Here is a 24,713-nt window from a genome sequence, read left to right as displayed (position 1 = left end):
AGTACACTCTAAGTGCTCAATTGTCTAACCAAGAGAGCCCCACTAAGATTTTACATCAAAACATTAGAAATAGATCTTTTAACCAACTAAGTATCTAAGTACCTTTAGTCAGGTTGTGTAAAACAAAAACCCACATTTTATTATTCAAGTAAGCAAACCTCATATATAAAACAATGTGAAATAAACATTAACAAGGATACATAATTATTTATATCCACAGACAAAACAATCAATATGCCAACCAGAAAAAATATATAAATGTAAACTGACAAAAGACAACTTAAAATGGTTAAAAGTAAAAACTCATCTGGTTCTGCGTGTTTTGGTATATCAAAACCATTTTATTTGCATTTCAAAATAGCAATCTGAAATAGTTATATCTATGCAAATGTTACCTAAAGCCCAAATGCGTTCTTACAAAAATAATGCAACCAAACCTTTTGTACACTACTAATGAAGGACTGCAAGTTGAGAAATTGCTGTTTGTCCTTTAAAACTACACTGAAAGCATGAACACTGCAATACAGAACACTAAGAAAATTAACTCTTAAAGATCAAACTGCATGGAAGCATTTGCCTCCTTTTTTAGTGGTGGACCAGTTTGTAAACATCATTGCAACCTACAGCTAAAGGTCAGTCCAGTGCAATAAATCTTAAAACTGAGGCTTTAAAATGAAGATTTAGACAGGTATCTTAAGATTTTGTTTGACCAGGAAATACTAAATGCAACACGATAGGATCAGAAACAGGAAAAACAGAACTCTGCATTTTGCTCTGAATTGGATCCTGTCCTCACTCAGTGTCTGGGGAAAAAAAGATTTGTAAATTCCAGGTCCACAGTTGAACCTCGGTAAGAGGAAGTCCTTAGTGTAAAAACTTCACCAGGAATATTAGGTAACTGGCAGTTGTACAATGCATACCCAATATTCTGCTTTAATAACTTTTAAATCAAAAAAGCTGAAATTGGCCCTTGCTAGCACATCCCCTTTGCTCACGTTCTATTAAATACATCTCAGTAGGCACGAGCAAGACCTTTTCCCCAAACTAGCACATACACCAAAACTCGGACACCAGAACACTTTTTTTTTGACCAAATGAAACACCGCATTTACGAAAACAAATCACGATAAAAAGTTACATAATATTTACACAAACACAAACTGAATTCTTTGCTACAAAGTTTTTTCAAAAAACATTTTGCACACACGGGACTTCTGGACAGTAACGGTGGCAGGCGAGAGTTTTCACTGTCTGTCAGCCCCAGTATTAGCAGGCACTGATCGATTTGCCCAGAGAAACAAAACCACACATGATGGGACACAACGATGCATGAGACATGTCCTCTTTCCACACGGGCCTGGTTTCCACCCGCACAGCCCTCGCTACTGAGTGCGGCAAATGCTTTCGTTCGGGTGCCCGCAAATCCTGCGAAGCCGACTCCTTTGGAGGGTTTTTTTTTTTCCAGGGTGATCTCATGCACAACGAAGGGCCAAGCGGCACGTTACGAAGTCAGCCAGCTGGAATTTTCCTGGATTTCGTTCAAGCATGCCTCCAGATTAAAGCTACCGTCCACCTGGGATTCCAGTCGCATCATCTTGCTTGGAGTCACACAGCAAGAGTCCTAAACCGAACGACAAGAAAGGCTTGAGAGGCAAACAAAAAAACCCGACGGCAGCAAAATGTGAATTTAAGAAAGCAACACCACCAAACAATGACGAGATTCTAACACCCATCCTGTCTTTGCAAACAAAAAATACCCGAAACATCAAACAGTGCGGGATATTTCAAGCATTGAAATAAGGTGCCGCACACACTGGAGCTTCAATTTGCAAACTTGTTATAGAGCCTGTAGCACGCCGGTGCTTTCTTTATCATGTGGCACCACTCTCAATATGGCTCGCAAACCCAAAACAAGCACAAGGCGGGAAAAAAACGAGTCAAAAACAGCGATTGACTTACGGGTAAAAAAATAAATAAATTTGAACAAGCTTAGGGATGGGATGACAGTGACGGGGTTGGCACGTATGAATTGGAAGAATGAATCTTCGATCCATGCAATCAAAGGCAAAGAGGAGGCTGTTCCCGAGACCTAAGCATCTGCTGTGTTCCCTGTAGTTTATTAATCTGCCATTTTTAAAATACTGTACAGTACTGGATTTGCTGTATTACCATTTCCATAATACTTTAAAATACATGCATGTATACATAGACACTTACGACTGATTTGACTTGTTTAGGGGAGGGGAATGGGATGGTATGGGGGGGTTCTGATTATATGCAATTTGGGGTATTTTCCTATATCGGGAACCTAACTACCTACCGTACAATACAAAGAAACATAAAAGGTGACTGCATTTGGTGGCACCACACAATGATGGAATACTTCCGTAAAGCTAGTTGACGGATTCTAAAATCGACTCCATTATAAGCAACTGCATTTGTGTTTCCTTTCACTTGCGCTCTCTGTCCAGCCTCTAATGCCACATCAGGGTATGTCGAGCGAACAAAGCTTACTTCAGGTGTTGATGCAGGGGCTTTGCTGGCTTTCAGGTACTGTAAACTTGCCCCAGATTCTGTTGAGCTACTGGCCCCTGACTCCGTCTCCATGACGTCATCAAGATCAATCTCCTCACTGCAAGAAAGGATGAACCGGATTTAAAACCAGACAACACTGTTACCCCCTTTGCAAGTCAGAATGTTTCTCATTTAGCCAAAACTAGTCCTGTATCTACCAAGCAACAAAAACGTATAACTGCAAGCAAATCATGAAGGTTTCATCACGAAAATACCTTTTGTAGCAGGTGCAGCAATTATCTTATTGAACACATTCCTTAAGTTAATTAAGCCAATTAAGACTGATCATCAATGGGGTATCTAGTGTGAAAGTCACAGAATAATTTGTGACCACTGTTAGGAGCAACACAAGCTATACACCTGCTATTGATTTGGTCAAATAGGTTGCAGATGCGGTCTTATGGGATCCTACTCCAGAGTTCACTCTTCCTGAAGCCCCAGGTGGCACATCACCCCTGCTCATCCCACAGATGTTCCAGGAGACTCAGGTTTGGCAAGCAGCGCCATCACATTTTCATCTCACAAAAAAGAGGTTCTTAAACGAACAGCCCTATGACATGTGTTGCTCTGCTGGAATGATCTCGCGACAGGATGAGCACAGAGAAAAGACAGCCCATGAGGTCCCGATACTTGACCAGGGTCGTGCTGTGTAATCCTGTTGCCAATCAATCATGGCAAGTACTCTGTAGTCATAAGATACTCCTGTCCAGACCATCACGCACCTCGACCTCCCCCATCAATTACGGCATGTTCTCCCACATCCTAGACCGTCACTTGTAGACTGTCTGCCTACATTGTCTTGCCAATTCAGGAAGCACTGACTGGTGAGCGCTCCAGATGATTTTCCTGTGCTCTAACCTAGAGCAGCCACCAACATACTAATGGCTTGAAGGCCTTTCTGTTCTGATAATCGGGGCAAATGTGTTCTTTTCCAGTTCTCCCCAGGCTTGACATTCAACGAGCCAAATCCCATCATGACTTGTGCTCAATTAACTCACTCTCATACAGTGATTCAGGCCTAATATTTATTCACACATAGGTCATTTCGGTATTTCACGGTCAAACATGAATGACTTATTCAACATAAAATCAAAAAATGTTTCTTAAAACAAATGTATATGGAGTGGGTTTCTCTGATGTCGAGTCTACAGAAATATCTTTAGAGTGCTGATGCACAAACAGTACATACATGGCCTGCAGGTCACTGCCTTCCTGCACTGGAGGATCCCACTGATGCAGTTTCACTCTCCACAGCTTGATCTGCTGGTCCCAAGACCGCCGGCTGTACTTCTTGAACTTGTTAGGAGTCCTAGGGTGCACCCCTGGCTGGCGAAGATGTCTGGGAGAATCAAGACAAGATGAGCATAAGACTGACCACATTACTGATGCCGGCTCATTTTCTATTACTAAAGTAGAAAGTCATTCATTGGCTTGTGTCATTCTTAAAGTCAGAATGAAAGAAGAGCAAACAATCTGTCTTCCTGTACTGCATACATGTCTTCACTGTTTATTTTACTTACTTGGGAACTTCTCGGATGTATCGGTCATAGGCAATTGTGTTTTTCCCGTAGTTTATCTGCTTTTGTCTTCTCATCAGCACCGCCTCATCAGTCTCCATTTCAGTTGGTACAGGAGAGTCCCTGGAATCAGAACTGCAGATCAAAGGCGATTAGAAACATTAGCTACTATCCAGCCAAACATTTACAGAAAGCCATTTCTTCCTTGGAGAAACTGAAGCCCATTCCCACGAGCAAAGGGAGCAAGGCAGGACTTGGGAGTGACCACAAGACAGGCACACACAGCAGGTTTTACTAGAACGTGAACACCACGGAAACATGCAAACTCCACGCACAAGGCACCCCCATCTGTAATATAACCTGTGCTCAATAATTGTGAGGCAGCAGTGATAACCATCATGCACCATATGCACTCTAAAAGCAGGAAACTTTTCAAACTATGTTCTATTCCAGTAAAGGGACAAAGCCTAAAAGTGGTAACTATTCTTATTTTCACTATCTTAACTTTGCATATTTTGATGTCTCTACACCAGTACAAGCTTTTTCAACACGTATATATATAAACTAGTAGTTCAGGTGGGTAGCTGCGTCAGCATGCGCAGGCTGCAAAGGAACAAGTAATAGGTTTATTCCATGCTGAAAAGAGAAGAGAGAACAAATGTTTTGGCCGTGGAGCCTCCATAGCCGAAACGTTGCGTTTTCTTTCTTCTCTTTTCAGCATGGAATAAACCTATTACTTGTTCCTATATATAAACTATAGTCTTTGCAAAAGTAATCACCGATGACTAGGTGTCTTGACCCTACCAAGAATTTAATAACAGAATTTAAAACGGTCAAATATACAACAATGCACAAACCTTCCCGAAGAGGTTTTTCTTTCCCTTTCATTGAAGTCATTTACCAAGATTCTCCTCCTATACCTGAAATAGAATGAAAAAGCCTTTAGCGCAAAACACATTCCCTTCAATAAAGCGGTCAGTAACACACAAACACTCCAAAGTGCAACTATAACATTAGACTGCTTTGCTGAGAGATTTAAAAACATAAAGCAAAACCAATGCTTAACATTTTTTTTTACATAGCTCGAAATGAAAGAAAACCCTGTCCGGCATATCCTGAAAAACACTTTCACACAGGTGCCTCATTCCTCGAGTAGGCAAGAGCGTCGGTACAGTATAAAATCCGCAGGTTCCGGCTTGTTTGTACCGTTTTGACTTTTGCCTAGTTTGGAGCACGCACAATCATTTTCAGAATGCATAGCAACACTTTGTCCCATAAAGCAGAAAAAGTATGTTGCAGGTTGATCAGAGCACTGAACTTGCCAGTCAGAAAGGATGCCTGTATCATTACACTATGCACTTAGGCCACATTAAGAAAAATAAGACTGGGACCAACAACACTTACAGCAGTCCTTTGGGAATGAGAACAAAATGCTTTGTCCTTTACGCAAGCTTTCCACAGCAAAAGAAACCTACCGCATCTGCTTCAGGGCGAGAGTACTAACCTCTGCATGTCCCTTCTGACGTCTGTCCGCAACTCATCCCTCTCCACTTCACTTCCCCAGTCCAAACTCCTCGGCACAGGACCCTCGCTCTCTGGAGTGGTGAAACTGAAGAAAAATCTGCAATATTCATCTACTTTCCCCAAAGCTGTCCTGCAGTACCTCAGACACTGAGGGGAATATTTTAAAGGAACACTGCCAGTTTCTGGTGTTAGATATAGTGTAAGAATAAAAGGTACGAGTCTTAAGCTTACTTCAAGTTACACCTAAGAGGCAAGTGCGTGTCAATGAAAAAAAGTCCCATTTTGCTAATTTAGGTAGAACACATAAGAACTACAACATACTGATGAACTTTGGAACTGCTTGGGATTAACTATCTAACTAACCAGAACACAACAGGGGGTTTACCTCCTTTTATTATGCAGATTTAACCTTGCCCTGTAATGGTTGAGCAAAAAGCTAATATTATATTCATGCTAAATATTCAAGATTATTGGCTACTTATTAAACAAGGCAAGAGATTCTAATGCTCAGTCCATACAACACAGCCCCACAGTTTAGTGGAATGCACCTGTCGGTTTTATGCGTAGCCTGCAAAGGAACAAGTAATAGGTTTAATCCATGCTGAAAAAAAGAAAGAAAACAACGTTTCGGCCGTGGTGCCTTCTTGACACCTGAAGAAGGCTCTAAGGCCGAAACGTTGTGTTTTCTTTCTTCTTTTTTTTCCAGCATGGAATAAACCTATTACTTGTTCCTTATTTATAAGATAACTGCAAATTGTATCATGTTTTTCTCTTTCAAATCTGTTTCATTTTACCTAGCTGGCCTGAAATCGCTGGTTGCGGATCTGTGGCTGTGTTTCCTTTTCTCTCCATCATCAAACACAGTGGAGTCCGGATCATCATGGGGTCTCAGGCTACCATCTGCCCCTCGTTTCCGGCAGTGAGACCACCTCGAAGGGCCCCTTCTCCTGTAATGCATTGTCCACATGCAAATTACTACTTCCATACTTCGACGTTTACATTGTAGCCGATCGAAACCCGCTACATTATGCTAGCAACAACAGACGTGAACGAATATCACGTCCCATTTAGTATTCGCAAAGCTTGAAAATTTTACTGCTCTAATAAACAGTGTTCTTGAAATCGTAAAGATCAAATAAAAGTACATGAATACAAAATACATCAATTTTCGTCTAGGCTAATTGAAGAGCTAAAATGTTGGTAACGTAACGAAACCTTCCGGTTTCAACTAACCCGTTCACAAGAGAAAATACCAAATCACTTTTTAGTGACACGAACCAATGCACCGTTATTTGAAACCCTGCGGCCATCAGTCCAGTGATTCTGTTCTGTTCAGATTCTGTCGAGAAGGGCTACAAATGCCATACCCTGGGCACGTCTTTTTGTTTTCGCGCCAACCGCCATTTTTGCCATCAAACAGGTTAACAACATCCTTAGATCAGCTACATGCATCCTTCAGATTCCACTTGATCTGCGATCATTTAAATACATTCGATACAAATCCCAGGACTCGTGAATTTCGGATTAAGCACACGCCGGGATGTGTCGCTCAAAGGAGCCCCGGTGCCTTCATCCCACAGCCCGCGACTGCTGCATCGCCCCACGAACAATTCAGGTCGCTCTGCCGCCCTTTCCCGCTCCCCGACCATGGAGCCCCGAAACACAAGGAATCGCGACACCAGCGATAAAGACACCCCACCACACCCGCTAAAAACACCCTCCATTTCCCCCATCAGACACTTGTGCCTTAAAGCCTTTGTGTTACATTTCGTCAACTTCCTTTACAGCATACGCCGTAAAAAAAACGAAAACACCCAGTAACTTACTCTGCTCCCAAAAGAAGTGATGCATTTTAGATGCCACACTTTAGATACATAACCATTATTTACATTTCTTCACCAGTAACCCGCCGATTTCAACTACTGTTCGACGAACAAGCGATTTAAACCAATAAGGATAGAATCAATTGTTTTCTTTCCATAAATAGTTTAAATGCAGGATATTACCATGCAAGATTAACGATCGGCTGTACTTTGTGCATTTCGCTGGCGCGCCATTAGTTTTCCTAACACCACCTTCACATACTCCGAGGTCAAAAAAGCGTTACAATGTAAACAGTTCAACAACTGTGGATATGTGCTCTTACCTACTATCTTCGTGTCTGTAATTTTCACGATGCCTTGAACTACTTTTAAAAGACATTTTTTCGATCGTTTTTCTACCGAACCACGAACCCTCCCGCACCTTTGAACCAGAAGTGCGAGTAGTTTTCCGGGATGAACAGTTTTCACACAACGCGCCAAGGCGAAGGCGGCGATCGAGCAGCGCCAACACGTCACCTGACCGGAGGGGGTGGCCTGAGCGTCAGCTCTAAACTTTTCTTACATTGTACATATCTTTTTCTACCTTTGTCAATGAGTCATCAGTTATGTTTACTAAGTATTACAACGACTGGTATATAAGGTAAAAAAAAAATCAGTTTATATATTTTTTGAAGATGCTGACATACCCCCTCCCCAAGAGTGTCAGGTTAATATATGCAGTGACCCCAGTTTATATCTGTCTTTGGTCAGAAGACCACTTAGAACGCCTCATGCTGGGAATTGTAGTTTTTTTTAGATTTGCAGCGAGTTGTTCAGGGTCAGACGAAGGAAAACGTGGAGGGAGGTTGTAGCAATGTTGGACTGGAAAACCTAAAAAATATATGGTGCTCCAAAGTCTATTTACTGAATAAAGTATACACTAAAGCGAGCGAAAATGTAGATGTCTATTGCTGAATTTCTTGATGTTACAACATAGGCACTGATTGTTAAGTAAAATCTTTAGGTCCCAAACATCCTAGACGACACTGTCTAGTCACATTGTCAAATACATACATGTTTAAAATGATTTGATCATCTATTGTAATACTACTGAATACCTGCAGATTTAGCGACAAAAGTTTTAGTGATTGAAAGATTTAAAAGATTTAGTGAATGTAGGAGAAATCTGAAAATGTATTTGCGAATTTTCAGATTCTTTTTACTTCATGACTTCAAGATACGATAGTATATCTTTATAGGATGCTACATTTACAAATTTTAAAAAAACGAGTAGCGCATAAGTGCTCTGAGCGGTCAAAATCCTACTAGTCTCCGCTAGAAGGCGCCCACTGCCACACTCGACCAGATCAAACCTGCCACCTGTGACTTCAGATTAGAAAATTTTATTTTTGTAATCCAATAAAAGAGATTTGTTTGTGAGGAGAGCACAATTATATTAATTACATTAAACATTTTGATTATTGCTCACATTTTGTGTTTTCTACTTTTTAATTACTCATAAGTAGTGATATATGTTCAATTCACTGCCTTGTCCGGCCTTAATAAACAGTCACCACACTGGAGTACTGTGTCAGAAACACTTCCCACAAAAAAGATCTAGCAAAAGTTGCTTATCTTATTTTTCTTGGTTGAGCTCTGTTTAGAGTGTATAAATGTTAGAACATGAAAATCAGTTTGTAGTAGAAACTGATGTAGTAGAAACTGACGGCATACCCAGTCGTGTCCTCAGAGCCTGTGCCAATCAACTGGCGGGTGTATTCACAAACATTTTCAACATGTCTCTGGCCCAGGCCGTAGTCCCCACCTGCTTCAAGACAACCACCATCATCCCAATACCAAAGAAAACCACAGTGACATGTCTTAATGACTACCGACCAGTGGCACTAACACCTGTCATCATGAAGTGCTTCGAGCACATTAAGGACAACATTCCAAACACACTGGACCCGTACCAGTTTGCCTACCGGTCCAACAGATCCACGGATGACGTAATCTCCATTGCCATACACACTGCCCTATCCCATCTGGACAAAAAGAACACATACACAAGGCTACTATTCATCGACTTCAGCTCAGCTTTTAACACTATCATCCCAGAGAAACTAGTCAAGAAACTCAGTGCACTGGGTCTCAACACCAACCTCTGCAACTGGATTCGGGACTTTCTGACAGGCAGACCTCAGGCTGTCAGGGTTGGAAACCACACCTCTGGCACACTAACTCTGAACATTGGGGTTCCCCAGGGGTGTGTGCTTAGTCCATTGCTCTACTCCCTCTATACCCACGACTGTAAGGCCAAACACAACACCAACTCCATCATCAAGTTTGCCAATGACACCACAGTTGTAGGTCTGATCACAGACAATGATGAGAGGGCCTACAGGGAGGAGGTCAATGTCCTTACAACATGGTGTGATGACAACAACCTCACCCTCAACATCAGCAAAACCAAGGAGCTGATCGTTGATTTCAGGAAACTGCAAACCAGACATGCCCCTATCCATCAACGGGACTGAAGTGGAAAGGGTCAGTAACTTTAAATTCCTTGGCGTCCATATCACCGAGGACCTCACATGGTCTCTCAATGCCACCTGTCTGATCAAGAAAGCTCAACAGCACCTGTACTTCCTAAAATGGTTGAAGAAGGCTAAGATATGTCCTGAGATCCTCACTAACTTTTACAGATGCACTACAGAAAGCACACTGACAGGCTGCATCACAGTGTGGTATGGCAACTGCAGTACTGCTGACCGCAAAGCCCTACAGCGGGTGGTGAAAACTGCCCAGTCCATCACTGAGGTTGCCCTCCCATCTATACAGGACATTTATGATAGACGGTGCTTGAGGAAAGCTCTAAGCATTATCAAAGACCCCACACACCCCAGCTACAGACTGTATGATCCGCTACCATCTGGAAAACGGTACCGGAGCATTCGGGTCCGGACTACCAGACTCAGAAACAGTTTTTACCCCCGCACTATCAAACTGTTAAACTCCCAGCCTCTCTCACTCTCACCTATGATCTGAACCTCACAGTGCCTTCTTTCTTACCAAAAACCCAAACACACATTGAAAATCTACCTCTACCATACATGTCAAAAGCTCACTCCCCATAATTTCTATCCCTTATTTCATTCTGTTGATGCATGTTTTTGCACATAACCTGTTACCTTTTTGTTGTTTTGCACATCGTCTGTTGTCTCTGCCTTTCTTTTGTTATACAATTGTATTGTTGTTGTTTTTTTTGTTTTTGTTTTCTTTGTACTACTTATGTCCGAGAGCTAGCTAAATAGCATTTCGTTATACCATATACCTGTATATGAGTATAATGACAATAAACTTGAACTTGAACTTGAAAAAGGGGCTTTGGTGTTTTGTTCTGAGAAAGTGTCTCTTCTATGAAACTGGATACAGACTTACATAACCATTATTATCTTTAAATAAACTGGTGTTGGCAAAGAACTGCTTTTTGTAAGCTTTGGTCTGACTCGTGTCTCCGTAAATATCCCAGAGTCAAAGATTAGAGGTGTAAATCTGTGGAGCCTAACTATATTCCAGGCAACGTGCCAAAATAGAACAGAATTGCTTTTGCTGTCTGGACGTTTTTAAACAATACTGTTTTTTTCTTGAGGGATGACTTCATATTTCACATTGGAAAAGAAATAAACAATGTGCCTTTGCCTTTTAGCTGTTTGTTTTCTTTTACTAAGATAGCTTGTTTCTCTAAAAGAGACACACACATCCAAAATCTACCAGATAAAACCTTCCGACCGATGGCTTCCTATTGCATCTAGTTTGAAAGATACCTTCAATATAACATCACTGATTTGTTATAAGAGTAAGAGTAAGATGAAAGAATAAGATTAGCACGACACAAAAACTCAGGTATGTTTTTTATTTAAACCATTACAAAATAGTTATCTGGAGAAGTCTTTCACCAACCCCATGTAGTGTAGCATAAGCATTTTCCCCTTAAGTAACCTTTCATATTGTTATAATCCTTTTTATTCTATTGTAGACCTACAACTAAGATAAGGAACTGTTAAGTTTTAAAAAAGCAAAAATCCCTTATGTGGCCTAACCCTGTACCTAATTTTAAATCTTCTTGTCAATTGCTAAGCTATCACACTTAGATGACCTTGATACATGTTAGTTTTCTTGCGGTTAAAAGTACCAGCATACTACATCTTAAACCAGCCTACAGACAGAGCTAATCAAACATTCTTTATGACACATTTTCTTAATTTAGCATATGTGGGAAGAACAAAACACCTTTGCAAAAACAACCTATATTTACTTCTGCTAAAGCATGTTTAAGTTTATAAAAGCAATCTAAAATTATTTTACCAATGCGTTGATAAATTTCCATTCCTTCAGGGTCAATTGGAACAATCTGAGAACAGTGTATTAACTGGAGATTATCTCAGGGTTAGTATACAGTTCTTTAAGAGATCCTCCAGCACATTGCAATTGACCCTATGAGATGTTACTCAGAGGATGCAGGGACCCTACAATAAGAACAAGAACAAGAACAAGAACAAGAACAAGAACAAGAACAAGAACAAGAACAAGAACAAGAACAAGAACAAATGCTTACACTTATATAGCACTTTTCTGGACTCTCCACTCAAAGCGCTTTACAGGTAATGGGGACTCCCCTCCACCACCACCAATGTGCAGCCCCACCTGGATATGGCATACTGTCTTTCAGGAATTACAAGGATATATACAGACTTTTAAAATAATTTTAAAAATTGATTTATTTATATAAAATTCCAAACAAATACAAGAATCTGGAGCATGATATACATTTATGGATATACATTCATTTGCACATACTCCTGAGAAAATAAATCTTGGTATATTTGATGCAATCCATGGCATTGATTAATTTGTAGAGATTGAGGTGCTTTCTTTAAATAAAAACAACATTAAAATAAAACATTTTATTTATAAGGCTTCACACATATATAATGCTTTACCATAAGTAACAATTAACAGCAAAGCCATATAATTACTGTACATAATGTTTCTTTTCTGTCCAGAACAGGAATTAGCAATATCCTTTCACAGACATTAATCTGTGAAAGGATCAATTATTTGGTTAACATTTTAACCTAAATACTAGTGAATGCCAGTGCAAGTTCCTGACTGAAAATATTGTAACATTATCAAAACATTATCAAGACATTAATTTACTAAGATGTTAATATCAGACTAACATGTTTTGTTTAATAAATGTATTACACATCTTCACAGTTGTCTCCGGACTTGACCATTTTGTTTTTGTGATTTTTGACAGGGTCACAAATCTTGTGAGCAAGATTGTCTGTATGGAAAGGAAACAAAATTAATGGATAAAGCAGATTAGCAGATTGTTGAGGAAAATCTGATAAGGAAACAAATCAGCACAGTGCTTTGCTTGTTTTGATTATTAAAAATGAAATACATTAATTTTAATTATTTACATTAACTGAGTTTTCATACAGTACATGTGTCAGTAAGCAAAGAACCAGTGATATTGGCATTGAAACTCCAGTTACTGGCACTGGATACTGAAAAACGAATCAGGCCAGATTGTGAAGGCACACTTAAGGAGATATACTGTACCCTTTAAAGCTTTCCCTTTAAAGAGGGAGAATTCTTTGTCTCTCAAAATATTTAAGGTTTACTCTTGTGTTATTAGTTTTTAAAGATAAGTAACATATTTTTTGGATATGTCTCTTTCACCCCTTGGTTTTATAAAAAGAAGAATTGGATATTTAATCATTTTTGTAGTTGGAACTAAATTTGATTTGTATGAGGCTAGGTCTACATCTATACCTTTGTTTTGTATGACTGTATGTTTATACTAAATTATTTGATATGGGTCTTTGTAAGTGCATAAAAGCAAAATCTACACTCAAGTGATCTGTCAGAAACCTAACATTGTTTTAACCCCTATAAACAGAAGGAACAATCTGTATGTGGAGATCCGTATTGAATTGTAATTTTAAGAAGAATAGATTTAAATGCAGAGCCCAATTTTACTAAAACATTTGTTTCTTATACTGTTGATTTATGAAGAACCCAATCTTATATCTACCTATTCATTTTTTAAGCACATGCACTGTCTCCTTAAAATAAAGTCTGTTCTATAAGCATGACTTTATCATGAATTAGAACATGAGAGAAGGTGCTGAAAATTATTCGAACAGGTTTAAGAATGAATTGAAACATTTGAACTGAACTGAACACATTTACAGGTATGCAAGTTATTTTTTTATTTTTTTCTTTAACTTTAAACTCTGCACATGATTTTAGTTCTTGCTAATGAACTAAATTTTACTATTGTTAGTCTGAAATGTACATGATGTCAGTTCTTCCTATCACACCTATTTCAACACTTATTTTATCAGTCATGCATCCATTGCTTTAATAAACCTGTCTACAATAAGTTTATTCTACAGATGCCTCTTTTCTCTTCATAGAGGATTGGAGCTTAGATGTTGATTGAATATCCCTGCCTAGACATGGCAGAGAAATAATGAAAAATCCAGCAGATAATTTAAATATATTGAATATGTCAAACGTTTTAGTAAAATTAGATGCTACAAAGTGAAACACAACTGTATTGCCTCAGTTAGAATACAAGTCCACTCTTAGTACACTTTCTTTTCCCATCTCTGAACTTCCCCTTACAAAAATGAAGATATTTATTTTAAGTATACATATTTATCATATAACTAACATATATTTTGATTTCAGTTTTGTGCTGAATCTGGTTTTCCTATTCTACATGTACAAAAGTGTATTAATTCAACAGATTTGACACAGTGAGAACAGCTGTGATTAACGTCTGGTGAGAACAATATGTGAAACAACAATATACTGAGAGGCAGTAAAAATATAATGATATCTTAAGTAAAAACTTTGAACATACCCTCGGTTTCCTTCTGTGGTTCATAGTGAATTTAAAGCAAGCAATTAGGAGGTGTTGTGATGGGTGGGAAATTATTCTGTCATTGTTTCCGAACTGCTGGTTCAGCGTGGTTGGTTAGTAGGTGGCTGTAGTTGGTTGCACACCTATTTCATGTTCACCTATTAACCACATTTCTCCTCTGCTAGATCACATTAGAACTGTAAGTGCTTCTGTTGGTGATCGTGCTTTTTGTCCTATCTCATGTGTTTTAATAGCAAGAAAGAATTTGTATACCAGATGTTGTCACTGACACTCAGAACTATCTGATTAGTGGCAGAAAGGTCAGAAGACATCAGGCAGACAATTTCTTGCTGTGCCGTACACCTTATTATGGCAAAATCCTTCCTCATCTACTGTACATGGACTTGCACGGCAATACTAGGCAGTAAATGGGAGTAAACTTAGTCACAGTTGACAGGAAAATGAATCAAGGTTTGATCTTTTCTGATGGCTAACCCTACAGAGCTGTGTTATTAAACAATGGGGATGGTTAGATGCAATCAGAACGTGATACTGGGTTTATCACATTTGACAGAAGCATCCTCAACTGCAGGATGTTCCTGTCATAGTATCTGTTATACCACATCCAGTCACAATTGTGGATCTCCTGTGATTATTACTGTACATTGAAAGTTGCCCCAAGAAATTAGAAGCTTCATTGTTCATAAAATTATGTGATTGTCTCCCAGTATAGCTCAAAGTGAACTGCAAGTATCAATATTAAAAAGGATGTTGTAGCTGATGCACACACAAATGAAGGATGAATTGTTGCTTTGCTATTCATACCTCCTACGGGCTGTTGAGTCTGCTTCCTCAGGTCTCTGCTGTTTATATATATGTGCAGGCTGAAATAAAATAAAAAGTACACATTTCTATATTGAAATCTACAGGAAATCCCTACAATAAAGAGATTAAAACTAGCTGTTTTCCAAATTAGATTTCATGACTTGCGATTCCAGAGTGATTCAGTCAAAAATCACTTGAAAGGGCTAAAGACATCATCAGCAGGGGGAGACACTGTGCTGTTTCACGTCTGAAAGTATTTTTCAGACGTGAAACAGCAGATTCGGAATTTCCTAAGCGGCTCTCAAAATTTATAATTGATGACATTCTGTAAAAAACAGTACCAATTTCAAGTGATCTCAATTATGCAGATGTAATTATCGTTTATACTCCTTTTTAAAAGAAAATGGATTCTAAAGTCTGCGCGTAGTAAGCTTGCACAACAAAAAAACTGACCTTCTCTTTCTTTGAAATTTACCCTCTGTGTTCAAGGAGGAGTTAGCATTACCCATGAAAAAATTAGCTGCAAAAGACATATAAAACACACATATATATATATAAAATCATATGCAATCGTTAGTTGTATATGATATTAACTTAATTTAACAACATATATACGAGAAAGTCTTAAAGTTGTATCTCTACTCAATCGATTTGACTCTTGATTTCATTTTATTACAATAAAACACAAACTTATACTCATCCTTTGCATTTAAATACCAAAAAACAGTGCCATGGTGATCTTCTGTTAAAACAACAGCGGCCATCTCGAAACGCTAAACCCACCTTATCTTTTTAAAGCTTCTGAAGTTTCCTGTACTAATAATTTGTAATAAAGATTAAAGAAGACTATCATATGCACATACTGTATGGAATGTGGCATACATTAAATGCACATTAACACAATTGGGACATTAATTAAAACCCTTCCCACGTTAAAGATTCATACACTTAAGTAAAGATTTGTACTTAACGAGTTACATGGAATTTACAGCCTACCGCACAATGTGTGGTCTTGATCAATACTGGGATGGGACACTTCTGGAAAACCAGGTTGTCTGCTATTGTGGGGTTCGTGGACCAACACTCTTCGCTGGATCATTTCCCTAACCAACGCCGCTGTGCTAAGGGAGGTGAAATTGAGATCCTGGCTACTTGGTGATTAAAGATCACATGGCACTATTTGACGGGGTGTAACTGTATTACTATACTATTCTACATGGAAAAAAAGTCTAGTATAGCTAATCTTGATCTCTAAAACCATTAAAAGTCCTTTTTATTTTTGATACAGAGACTTGTTAGTTATGTTGGTGATATAATTTCTTAGTGCCTCGGGTTAAATCCATTGCTTTACTAATTCCTACTAAGCTAAAACTTTATCCAGATATTGTGAATCTCTATACTCCAGGAATTTGCAGTAGTAAGTACTGAGGTTATCCTCAGTATCTTCCTGTTCTAATTATAAAATTAGAATATGACCTAAATATACGTGTACTGTACTTGTCTACTTCAGCCCTAAAGTAAAAAAGTCTGCAAATTATTTTTGGCAGGACCCCAATATTGAGTTTTTATATTCCTCAGTATAGGACTGCAGCCAACTCATCTTCAGCTTTATAATCATGGGTCTCATCTCAGTATCTACCATGTAAATGGTCATTCTTCATGATAACACAAGAATGAAAGACGTTCAGCAGTACCTCTTTTATTTTTCATCTTACGCTGCACTGCAAAAATGTCTTCGCAGTCCACACGAATGAATTGATTGCTGTAAAAAGCAGTGATGACATTACAAATTTTTTCCACAAAATATCAGGTCAGTGAGCTCGGCCAGCTAGAACATTTTTTAATTTATAAAATCTGCAATGTTAACTGAATGTTAACTGAAGTCACTCAGGTTTAATGGGTCTAAAACTTGCAGCTCCTTCCAGGTAATTTTCTGCACACACTAGGTTGTACAGTCTAAATTACACCCAAGCAGATGGTAACTAATATAATTGGTAATATAATATTTATACATGGTGTTTTTTTTCTTACTTTTAGAACAATTTACAGTATGTACTTTTTTTTACTAATTTGACCTTTTATAATTTTTCTGTCTCTCATTACTGATGATAATCTTTAATCCATTATTGTATAGATGTTCTGGTCACTAGAAATTTGAGGAAAAATTTGTTGATTGAGGAAGTGGATACTGGTAGCAGTTTTTTTTATTTTTAAGAAAATATCAGATCAGATTAGTCTGGCTTTCTGGTGCAAGTATGAATGCACACTTTTTTAAGGGTGGGCTGCAACATACCCTTAACTATTTTATTTATTTTTATTTTTTATTACTTTTGGTAATGGTAAAAAAATGGTTAAACTTTTTTAATTTTACTTTTTTAAAATTTGAGGATAGTGCTACACAGGCTTTTTATTTTGCTGAAAACAGCTATTCCTACAAGTTCAGCATTTTCTTCTCTTGTTTTTTTTAAAAAGAATTTTGGTCAATCTAAATTAGAGAAAACGGTACATTACAATAAATATTGTTTTATACTGTATCAACCATCTGCTATCTCAAGGCACTGTGCCCGATCCATGGAATTCAATCTGAATCAAAGATCACTAGTTGGGTCACATCACAACTCTCTTTTGTAATTGTTCTTAAAAGAATAGCACAATGGTAATATTCAACTGTGGTAAAGTCAGCACATTTTTCAATATCTGCCTAAATTCCCCAAAATGGCATATGTTTTTCATTTTCTTTCAATTTTTCTTATTATTTTCTAACATGTTATTCAATAAAAGGAAAAGTTCCTCAGATTTACCATACCTATAGGAATCCGGCAATGTTTTGGACACGGTTGTGTTTTCTGGACCATGATCTTCATTCATTTTTTTCCATTTATTGTCTGAACTGTCAAAGAAGAGGTACAGGAACAGATTTGCTAGTGTCTTTGCATTCATTTAGACTAAGGTAACCCTGGGCATAGATACAACAACACCACCATCAAGCATGATCAGGTGTTTTTCCCACAAATCATTTAGAAAGCTGTACTATTTAAACACCAATTGAATCAGAGTTCTGACCATTATACAGTATCTTGGAATTTACATAGTGTATATGAAATAAATTATTTTTAATACAAAATCTTAAGTGCAGAAACCAGTTAAAATTCACATGGTAGTTCCAATTAGCAATTTTGGTGGTATTTCAGAGAGTATTGTACAATTTGTCTTCATAATCCAATCATTCCAGTGATAGTGATAAGGGAAGTATCTACTTTTGACTGAAAAGCAGTTTCATGTTCTCTCACAAGCTTCTGAAAGATTTTGCTAGAAGCCATAGGAGAAATAAAAAACTTCAGTTTACTTCCATATATACTATTACAACAATGCTATTTGCATATAAGGGCGTTTAAATGTTTATTTTATTAACTAGTTTATATTTTCAAACTCTTACCTCATTTGTTTCTTCTGAAAACCTGTAAGGTGAGCAAGACAGGGGTTAGATAGCTTCCAATATGTACAGATTGAACCTATAGCACCAACTTTTTGTTTAGTGTTTTTTTCAATTATTTTGTGTGATCCTGAATAATTCGATAATAAAAATCACTAACTGTATTTAATCTTTTTCTTGAAAAAGTATTTAAATTATGGCGATATACCAAATACCCCAAATAATTATGGCGATAACTAATTATATTGTTTTGCACCAGTTGACTGTAATGCACAAAATCTCTAAAGCATATGCTATCCATTGGACTTGTGGCAATTGAATTGGCAAGGTGATAAGTGATTAAACAGATTAAGGGTAAGAGAATTTGCATGCACATAAATCACTACATTAATGGTATCTTTGCATGTTGAGGTATTTTTTTTAAACAATTGAAACTGTAAAGAACACCAATAACATAAATGTCTTGCTACTGTACTTATTGTGCATTCTTAATTCTTAAATTCTGGTGTAGTTTTGATTAAATTCCTACTTGCTATCACTAAAACTTCAAATGATAACACTTTATTTTTGAGATGGACAAAAGTTTTCATAAAGAAACTCCTGCAGCGTCAGTGCACGAAAACAAAGCAGTACTGTGCAGGACACAGTAGTGCTTGAAGGACAGCAACCACTACATTTTGACTTACATCAATGCTTCAAGGGAAAACAGAACACCTGTAGGAGTTTTGGGAACCCTTTGAATTTCCATAGTATCTCATCAAGATGACAGAGGGGAGAAGATAACTAACTTACAGTACGTTAAACATTTGTTGTACATTTGTTTCTGTTTTGGTTTTCAGCCCTATTACCTTGTGTAGAGTTCATATAAATGGGGACTGACGGTTCTTCCTTTTTTTCCTGTTTCAAGGTTCTTCTTAAGGCTAAACAGCCCGCTGCTAAAATTAGGAGCACTGCTGCCCCTCCTGCACATGCTGCTGTCAGGACCTTCCATGAGAGGCCTGCGTCCATTGTCGAGTTATAACCTGCCGAACACAAAAACCTGAGCTCGAGATTTCTCAAGAATATTATGTTGACTGAAGTTCTTACAAAGCAAAACTGAGCACACTATGGAGAGGTGTCAGAACAAAAGCAAAATTGGCAATATACATACTGTAACAGTGTGCAAGTCCCTACTCTTTCCACAGTATTGGCGTGTGCACACAAAAAGTATATGTGCTAAATGAAATAATCTTTCCTTGTACAGGACAAAATAGGCAACAAATGCCCATTTTCAGTCTCACCTCAAGACATATTTTAGATGTTTGATAACAAAACAGATCTTTTCACTCAGATGACTACACCACAATGTAACCTGTTATTTTGCAACACATTTTTGATTGTCTTACAGTACCTGGGTTATGATAATATAATGAAAATGATTTTGCCTGAATTATTGTTCACACCCGCAGAAAACTAATGGGGTTGCCAGATGTAGAAACAAATCAAAGCCAGTTGTTCTTCAAGGTTTTTTTTTTGTTTTTCTGGATTATGTTCTTACAAGGATCAGATCTATCCTTTGGTGAGAAATGATGCATATCACTTGTTAGACTGCATGACCATGCATTTATTGCTCATTTTGTTTCTTTCTCTTTCATCCTTTCTGCTTTCCTGTTAATAAAACCCAGCTTTTAAAATAAACCTGCTGGTCCTATTTCTATTCATATTCAACAGTCTATACTATTCAATATCAAATTAAATAACCAAAGGGGTTAGAGTGGAGAGTTGTGTCAGATTACAGGTAGTGCTTAATTCCACATTGAATAATAGAAAGAAACTTAAAAAATGATGTTTTTCTTGTTGAGCCTTCCGTTATAAGGGAGGTAAAGGAAGGTTGGAGGGATATGTTTTGTTTATCAATTAAATTACTCTCAAGTGCAAATAATAAAAAGCGATTATGTTAAATAAAAGCGTCTTTTGCATAAGGGACTTTATTAGAGCACTTTTGGAACAGCAGCATGTAGTATTGTTCAGGGCTGTAAAGCGTAGAGGTCTGTGGACATAATTCCTGGATGGAACACTGCTATGATATGAGCAATGTACCTCATTCAAGTTTTGTCCTGAATCAGACCTATTTTTCACATCATGACATTGAAGGTGCTGATCTGTATGGCCATGTTGCTGAAAATTCATCGTGATTTCCAATTGAACAATTGGAGGTAAATTTTTTGTTAGAATGGAGTAGAAAGGAAGAATAAAAAGCACAAGTTTAAGGCTTCAGGTTTCTGGGGGAAAGAGAAAGAAACCATGAAGACAAAGATTGGTTGTGATCTTGTCCTTTTTAAACAATCTGCTTGTTGTCTTTTGATGCAATAAAAAAAATACACGTATATTTTATGTATATTTTAAATACATGCAATTTTATGTATTGTACGAATTGCATCTGTACCAAACAGAAATGTGGTTAAAACAATTATTATCTGCATTTTATATCGAAGCCCAGTCAGCAATATTACCAGTAATACTAAAGAACTACCAAATATTGCACTAGGTTACTGAAAATTATTTTGATGCTGTACAAAACATACCATACACAAAAACTTGGGTTCCATTTCCTTGCTGTTGCAGAAAAAGTGGGATTTCTACTATCACTTTGCATATATAAACTCCAGAGTCATTTGACCTGGATATTTTCAAGCTGAAAGTGTTGGTCCGTTCAGTACCATTTAACACGACTGTTTGTAATTCATTGGCGGGTTGATCAGTCTTATACCAGATTACTCTGACTTTCTGTGCTGAAGAATTAGTTGTCCATTGGCATGACAATGAGACAGAGGTCTTCAGGTGAATGTCGACTTCAGTGGGATTCTGCGTCACTATCAGAGAATAGCCTTCATCAAAAAGAAAGTTAAAAATTAAAAACAATACATTTAATCAATAGGGTTTGCAATAATATTATTTACTGTGTCTTAACAGTGGCATTTTCTACTAGATTATATAAATAAACATGCTACCAAATATCATATACTGTACTTGCATGAAGTTCACAAGTTGATTGGATTCTATTGTATATTTAAACACAATGTTAAAATGCAATATTTTCTCTGTAAATACATTTTTACAAGTAAATGTCAATGAGACGTCTTCCTGTCTTAACAGGTCCTTCACATCTCTTACAATTACTTTTGATTTTTTGAACTCCACAACTTTCCAATATTTTATACTTCTAATGACCACTTAATAACAGAAAATCATTGTCCAATGTTAAGTACCAAGTACAGAATGTGTAATGTTAACATTGTTATCATCATTACACCTAGTTCTATTTTACACAAAACATTGTCATTCTAAAATCTCTGATATTGTAGAAAATTCTTTCAAAACTTCTCTCTGACCGCTGAAAGTGCAGAAAGTATTTCAAGAGCACTGAATTCATTTACTACACCAAATTACTTCACAGTAAAACAGAAACAAACAGAATGCCTTTAGCGGAGCAGTTCATTGCAGTCAATTTTATTTTTAATACTTTTCACTATTTAAATTCAGACTCATGACCTTAAATAATGTGTATTGCATTGAAGTATTCTTCTACATTCCTGTATACCACACAAATATCTTTACAGATGCGTGGGGGTCAGAAAAATACAAATATAGAGAGGACAATAAAATAATTCAAACAAATACATCTCCAATATCAATGACACATTTCAGTGGTTGGTATAATAAAGGCACTTGAGTTCTTAATTTTCTGGCACAGCTCTGGCAGAAGAGTAATACATCTGAGACATACTAGGACAAACACATTTTACAATAATTTGACAATATCAATAGCACAAACTACACACATTACACAAAAAAAACATTGCTTTTTACAAAACAAAGCATAGAGGCCTATGATCTTAAGACCCAGGTAACGCAGACAGCTTGCCCTGTGATCTGAAATCATATGAAGTACAATGCCTAAACAGTCCAACAAGAGAAATGCCTAATTAACGGAATACAACCCATTGCTAAAATCTGGATGCCTAAAAGTGAATGGAAATTTATTTAATATTTAATATAATTTATTTAATTATTGATAAAGGAAGTAAGAATGTTTGAAATTAAAAGATGGCAAACAAGGCTCAAATTAGCCAGCGTGTAGTCCCTAAGACTGATCACAAGAGCAAGGTCCTCTTGCATGGGACACTCTTCTGTCTCTCATTCACTCCCTGTCTCTCCTAGTCATCTTTCCCACTCTATTGTCCTGTCCTTTATTCTGTATTTCTCTGTTAGCCTAGAGATTTGCAGAGATGTTAACCACCTAGAGGAATTTCCTGAAAGATCCCCTTTTATCATTTGCATTTTCCAACCTTTATGCTCAGCTGCAACTGAGTAAACTTTACGACATCTCTTTAGCTATTTATTTTATATGTATTGGATAACCATTGACCACCATTGTTCCATGTTACTTACTGATACTTAGTACTAATAGCACACTGGGTCAACTACAACATTAAAGCGCATCAACAGTCATCATGATAATTATCATCTATAAAACAGTGATTACTACAACTAAAACAGCTACAGCTAGTGCCACAGACAACCACAGCTCATCAAAATAAACATTTTGATATCAATTAATTTAACACGGACTGAAAAGTTCACTTCTGTTTAAGTTTTTTCCATTTTTCAGCATGTACATACTACATTTATTGGATGAAAAGGCTTTATGAGCACATTAAAATCAAAACACAGATGGCAAATGAGAAAATATTGCAGCCTTACCTGAAGCGTTGATGTGAAAGAGGAACAGGTGTGAAATAATCCAAAATAAGGGCTTATCAAATTGGCTGTTCCTCATAACTGCGAAAATTAGCTCTGTGAAACCATGAGAAAAATGACCTTGTTAAGAAACTCTACTCAGAGTGACAACCACATCACTTGACATACCGCCTAAGTTCATTCTTCCTGTGTTTCCTTTAAAGAACCACAGCAAACCACTTTTGTGACTATGACAAGTGTTAACAACAGACATTACATTTTACATATACAGTAGCTCTATTGGTGTTTAATACAATTTCCTGTGTTCATGTAATGAATCTATGATAGTGATTTTGTAGTGCTTATTTTCTCTGCTCTGAAGACATACTACATAATAAAAGTCTTAAACATTGAGCATAATTTGACATTTATATATAAACTGAAATCTTACCATAATTCTAAAACATTTTAGTAAAGCATGTACAGTACCTGTACTAAAGCTTTCAAAAGATTTTTAAAATGCGAGTATACATTTTTATTAAATTGGAAAGATGCATTTATAGATATGTCAGCTGCTTAACCTTTTTATGCCTCCAGTGTACCTAAGGAGTGATTCAAGTCTATTTCATTGTTCCAAAATTGATATTTTGTATTCACATACAGTATTTAGACCTCCCAGTAAGAATAAGGTTTAGATTGTAGTTTATTAGAATGCTCTAGACAAAGGAAGTATAGATCGGCTGATGCAACAGGGCCTTCTGATGTGGTCTCTGGTCTGTGGGTGCAGTGAACCTCTCTGGGGAAAGTAGATGACCTGAACTAGGACCCTTCAGCTCATGTACAGGAAGAACTGATGCATCCACAAAGACTTTGAAGTGCATAGAGACTCCATTTCAAAGTATGCCGTCAGATACACACTTACAGTAACAGCACTTTGCAATTGCAGCAACTTCCTGCAATGATTAAAACAAACTTGAAAATTGGGGTGCATGCAGTGCAGTAGTTTACATGTCCAGAAAAAGATAAATTTGGTAGTAAGTTGGTCTCTAGGGAATAAAAAATCCATTTTCCCTTCAAAGGCTTAATGGATGTTGGCTGAATTCCAAATCAGGACCAAATGGTCTTTTAGTTTTACAGGTGAAAGAAACATACACTTGTGACATGCGTCATAGGCTAATGCACACCAAGGTTAGTTTTTTTCAAATTTTTATTTATTTTCACATTTGCTTTTCAGTATAACAAATAAACCATTAAAGGGCAAAATAATTACCCCTCCCCAGTAGTTCCCCCCTCCCTCCAGAACTGCCGATCAAGGATCTAAGGAAAAAATATAAAACTGAAATACCATAATTAGACAGGTCTCCAACACTCTGAGT

General features: G+C 37.3%; 2 protein-coding genes across 6 annotated transcripts; both read right to left on the bottom strand.

Moving 5' to 3' along the window:
* Positions 1-320: 320 nt before the first annotated feature.
* Positions 321-7,956, bottom strand: slbp (stem-loop histone mRNA binding protein). Of its 3 annotated transcripts, XR_001478220.2 has the most exons (9): positions 7,762-7,956; positions 6,410-6,562; positions 5,596-5,700; positions 4,949-5,011; positions 4,095-4,226; positions 3,764-3,913; positions 2,515-2,632; positions 878-1,621; positions 321-786 (listed from the first exon to the last, which is right to left on the bottom strand). XR_001478220.2 is itself a non-coding variant. In XM_015344756.2 (8 exons), exons 1-8 carry the CDS (start codon positions 7,815-7,817, stop codon positions 1,502-1,504), a joined length of 897 nt encoding a protein of 298 aa, XP_015200242.2. In that variant the 5' UTR covers positions 7,818-7,944; the 3' UTR covers positions 321-1,501. The 3 variants fall into 3 exon arrangements, 2 of the variants coding, with proteins under 2 accessions (XP_015200242.2, XP_015200243.1); XM_015344756.2 differs by having other exon boundaries at positions 321-1,621; positions 7,762-7,944; XM_015344757.2 differs by lacking the exon at positions 7,762-7,956 and adding an exon at positions 6,894-7,230 and having other exon boundaries at positions 321-1,621.
* Positions 7,957-11,319: 3,363 nt separating this feature from the next.
* Positions 11,320-23,486, bottom strand: LOC107077099 (uncharacterized). Of its 3 annotated transcripts, none has more exons than XM_015344811.2 (9): positions 23,362-23,486; positions 21,183-21,485; positions 19,467-19,640; positions 18,622-18,643; positions 17,992-18,075; positions 16,880-16,947; positions 15,639-15,705; positions 15,186-15,244; positions 11,320-12,767 (listed from the first exon to the last, which is right to left on the bottom strand). In XM_015344811.2, the coding sequence occupies exons 1-9, from the start codon at positions 23,435-23,437 to the stop codon at positions 12,682-12,684; spliced, it is 939 nt and encodes a 312-aa protein (XP_015200297.1). In that variant the 5' UTR covers positions 23,438-23,486; the 3' UTR covers positions 11,320-12,681. The 3 variants fall into 3 exon arrangements, with proteins under 3 accessions (XP_015200297.1, XP_015200298.1, XP_015200299.1); XM_015344812.2 differs by having other exon boundaries at positions 21,318-21,485; XM_015344813.2 differs by lacking the exon at positions 23,362-23,486 and having other exon boundaries at positions 21,368-21,454.
* Between the last annotated feature and the right edge of the window lie 1,227 nt (positions 23,487-24,713).

The sequence above is a fragment of the Lepisosteus oculatus genome, chromosome 1, assembly GCF_040954835.1.
Source record: "Lepisosteus oculatus isolate fLepOcu1 chromosome 1, fLepOcu1.hap2, whole genome shotgun sequence".
Classification (NCBI taxonomy): Eukaryota; Metazoa; Chordata; class Actinopteri; order Semionotiformes; family Lepisosteidae; genus Lepisosteus; species Lepisosteus oculatus.
Note: the sequence above shows the minus strand (reverse complement) of the source record. Positions and strands in the feature narration are given on the sequence as shown.

Bases quoted from the DNA above. Each gene is read 5' to 3' on its own strand.
- slbp (XM_015344756.2), bottom strand. From the start codon at position 7,817: ATGTCTTTTAAAAGTAGTTCAAGGCATCGTGAAAATTACAGACACGAA. The intron at 4,227-4,948 runs GTTTGTGCATTG...TTTGATCTGCAG, and splicing joins AGAAAAACCTCTTCGGGAAG to TTCTGATTCCAGGGACTCTC. The intron at 1,622-2,514 runs GTAAGCTTTGTT...CGTTCGGTTTAG, and splicing joins CCCCTGCATCAACACCTGAA to GACTCTTGCTGTGTGACTCC.
- LOC107077099 (XM_015344811.2), bottom strand. From the start codon at position 23,437: ATGAGGAACAGCCAATTTGATAAGCCCTTATTTTGGATTATTTCACAC. The intron at 15,245-15,638 runs GTCAGTTTTTTT...ATTTTATTTCAG, and splicing joins AAATTTCAAAGAAAGAGAAG to CCTGCACATATATATAAACA. The intron at 12,768-15,185 runs GTATGAATAGCA...CTTTCCATACAG, and splicing joins GACTCAACAGCCCGTAGGAG to ACAATCTTGCTCACAAGATT.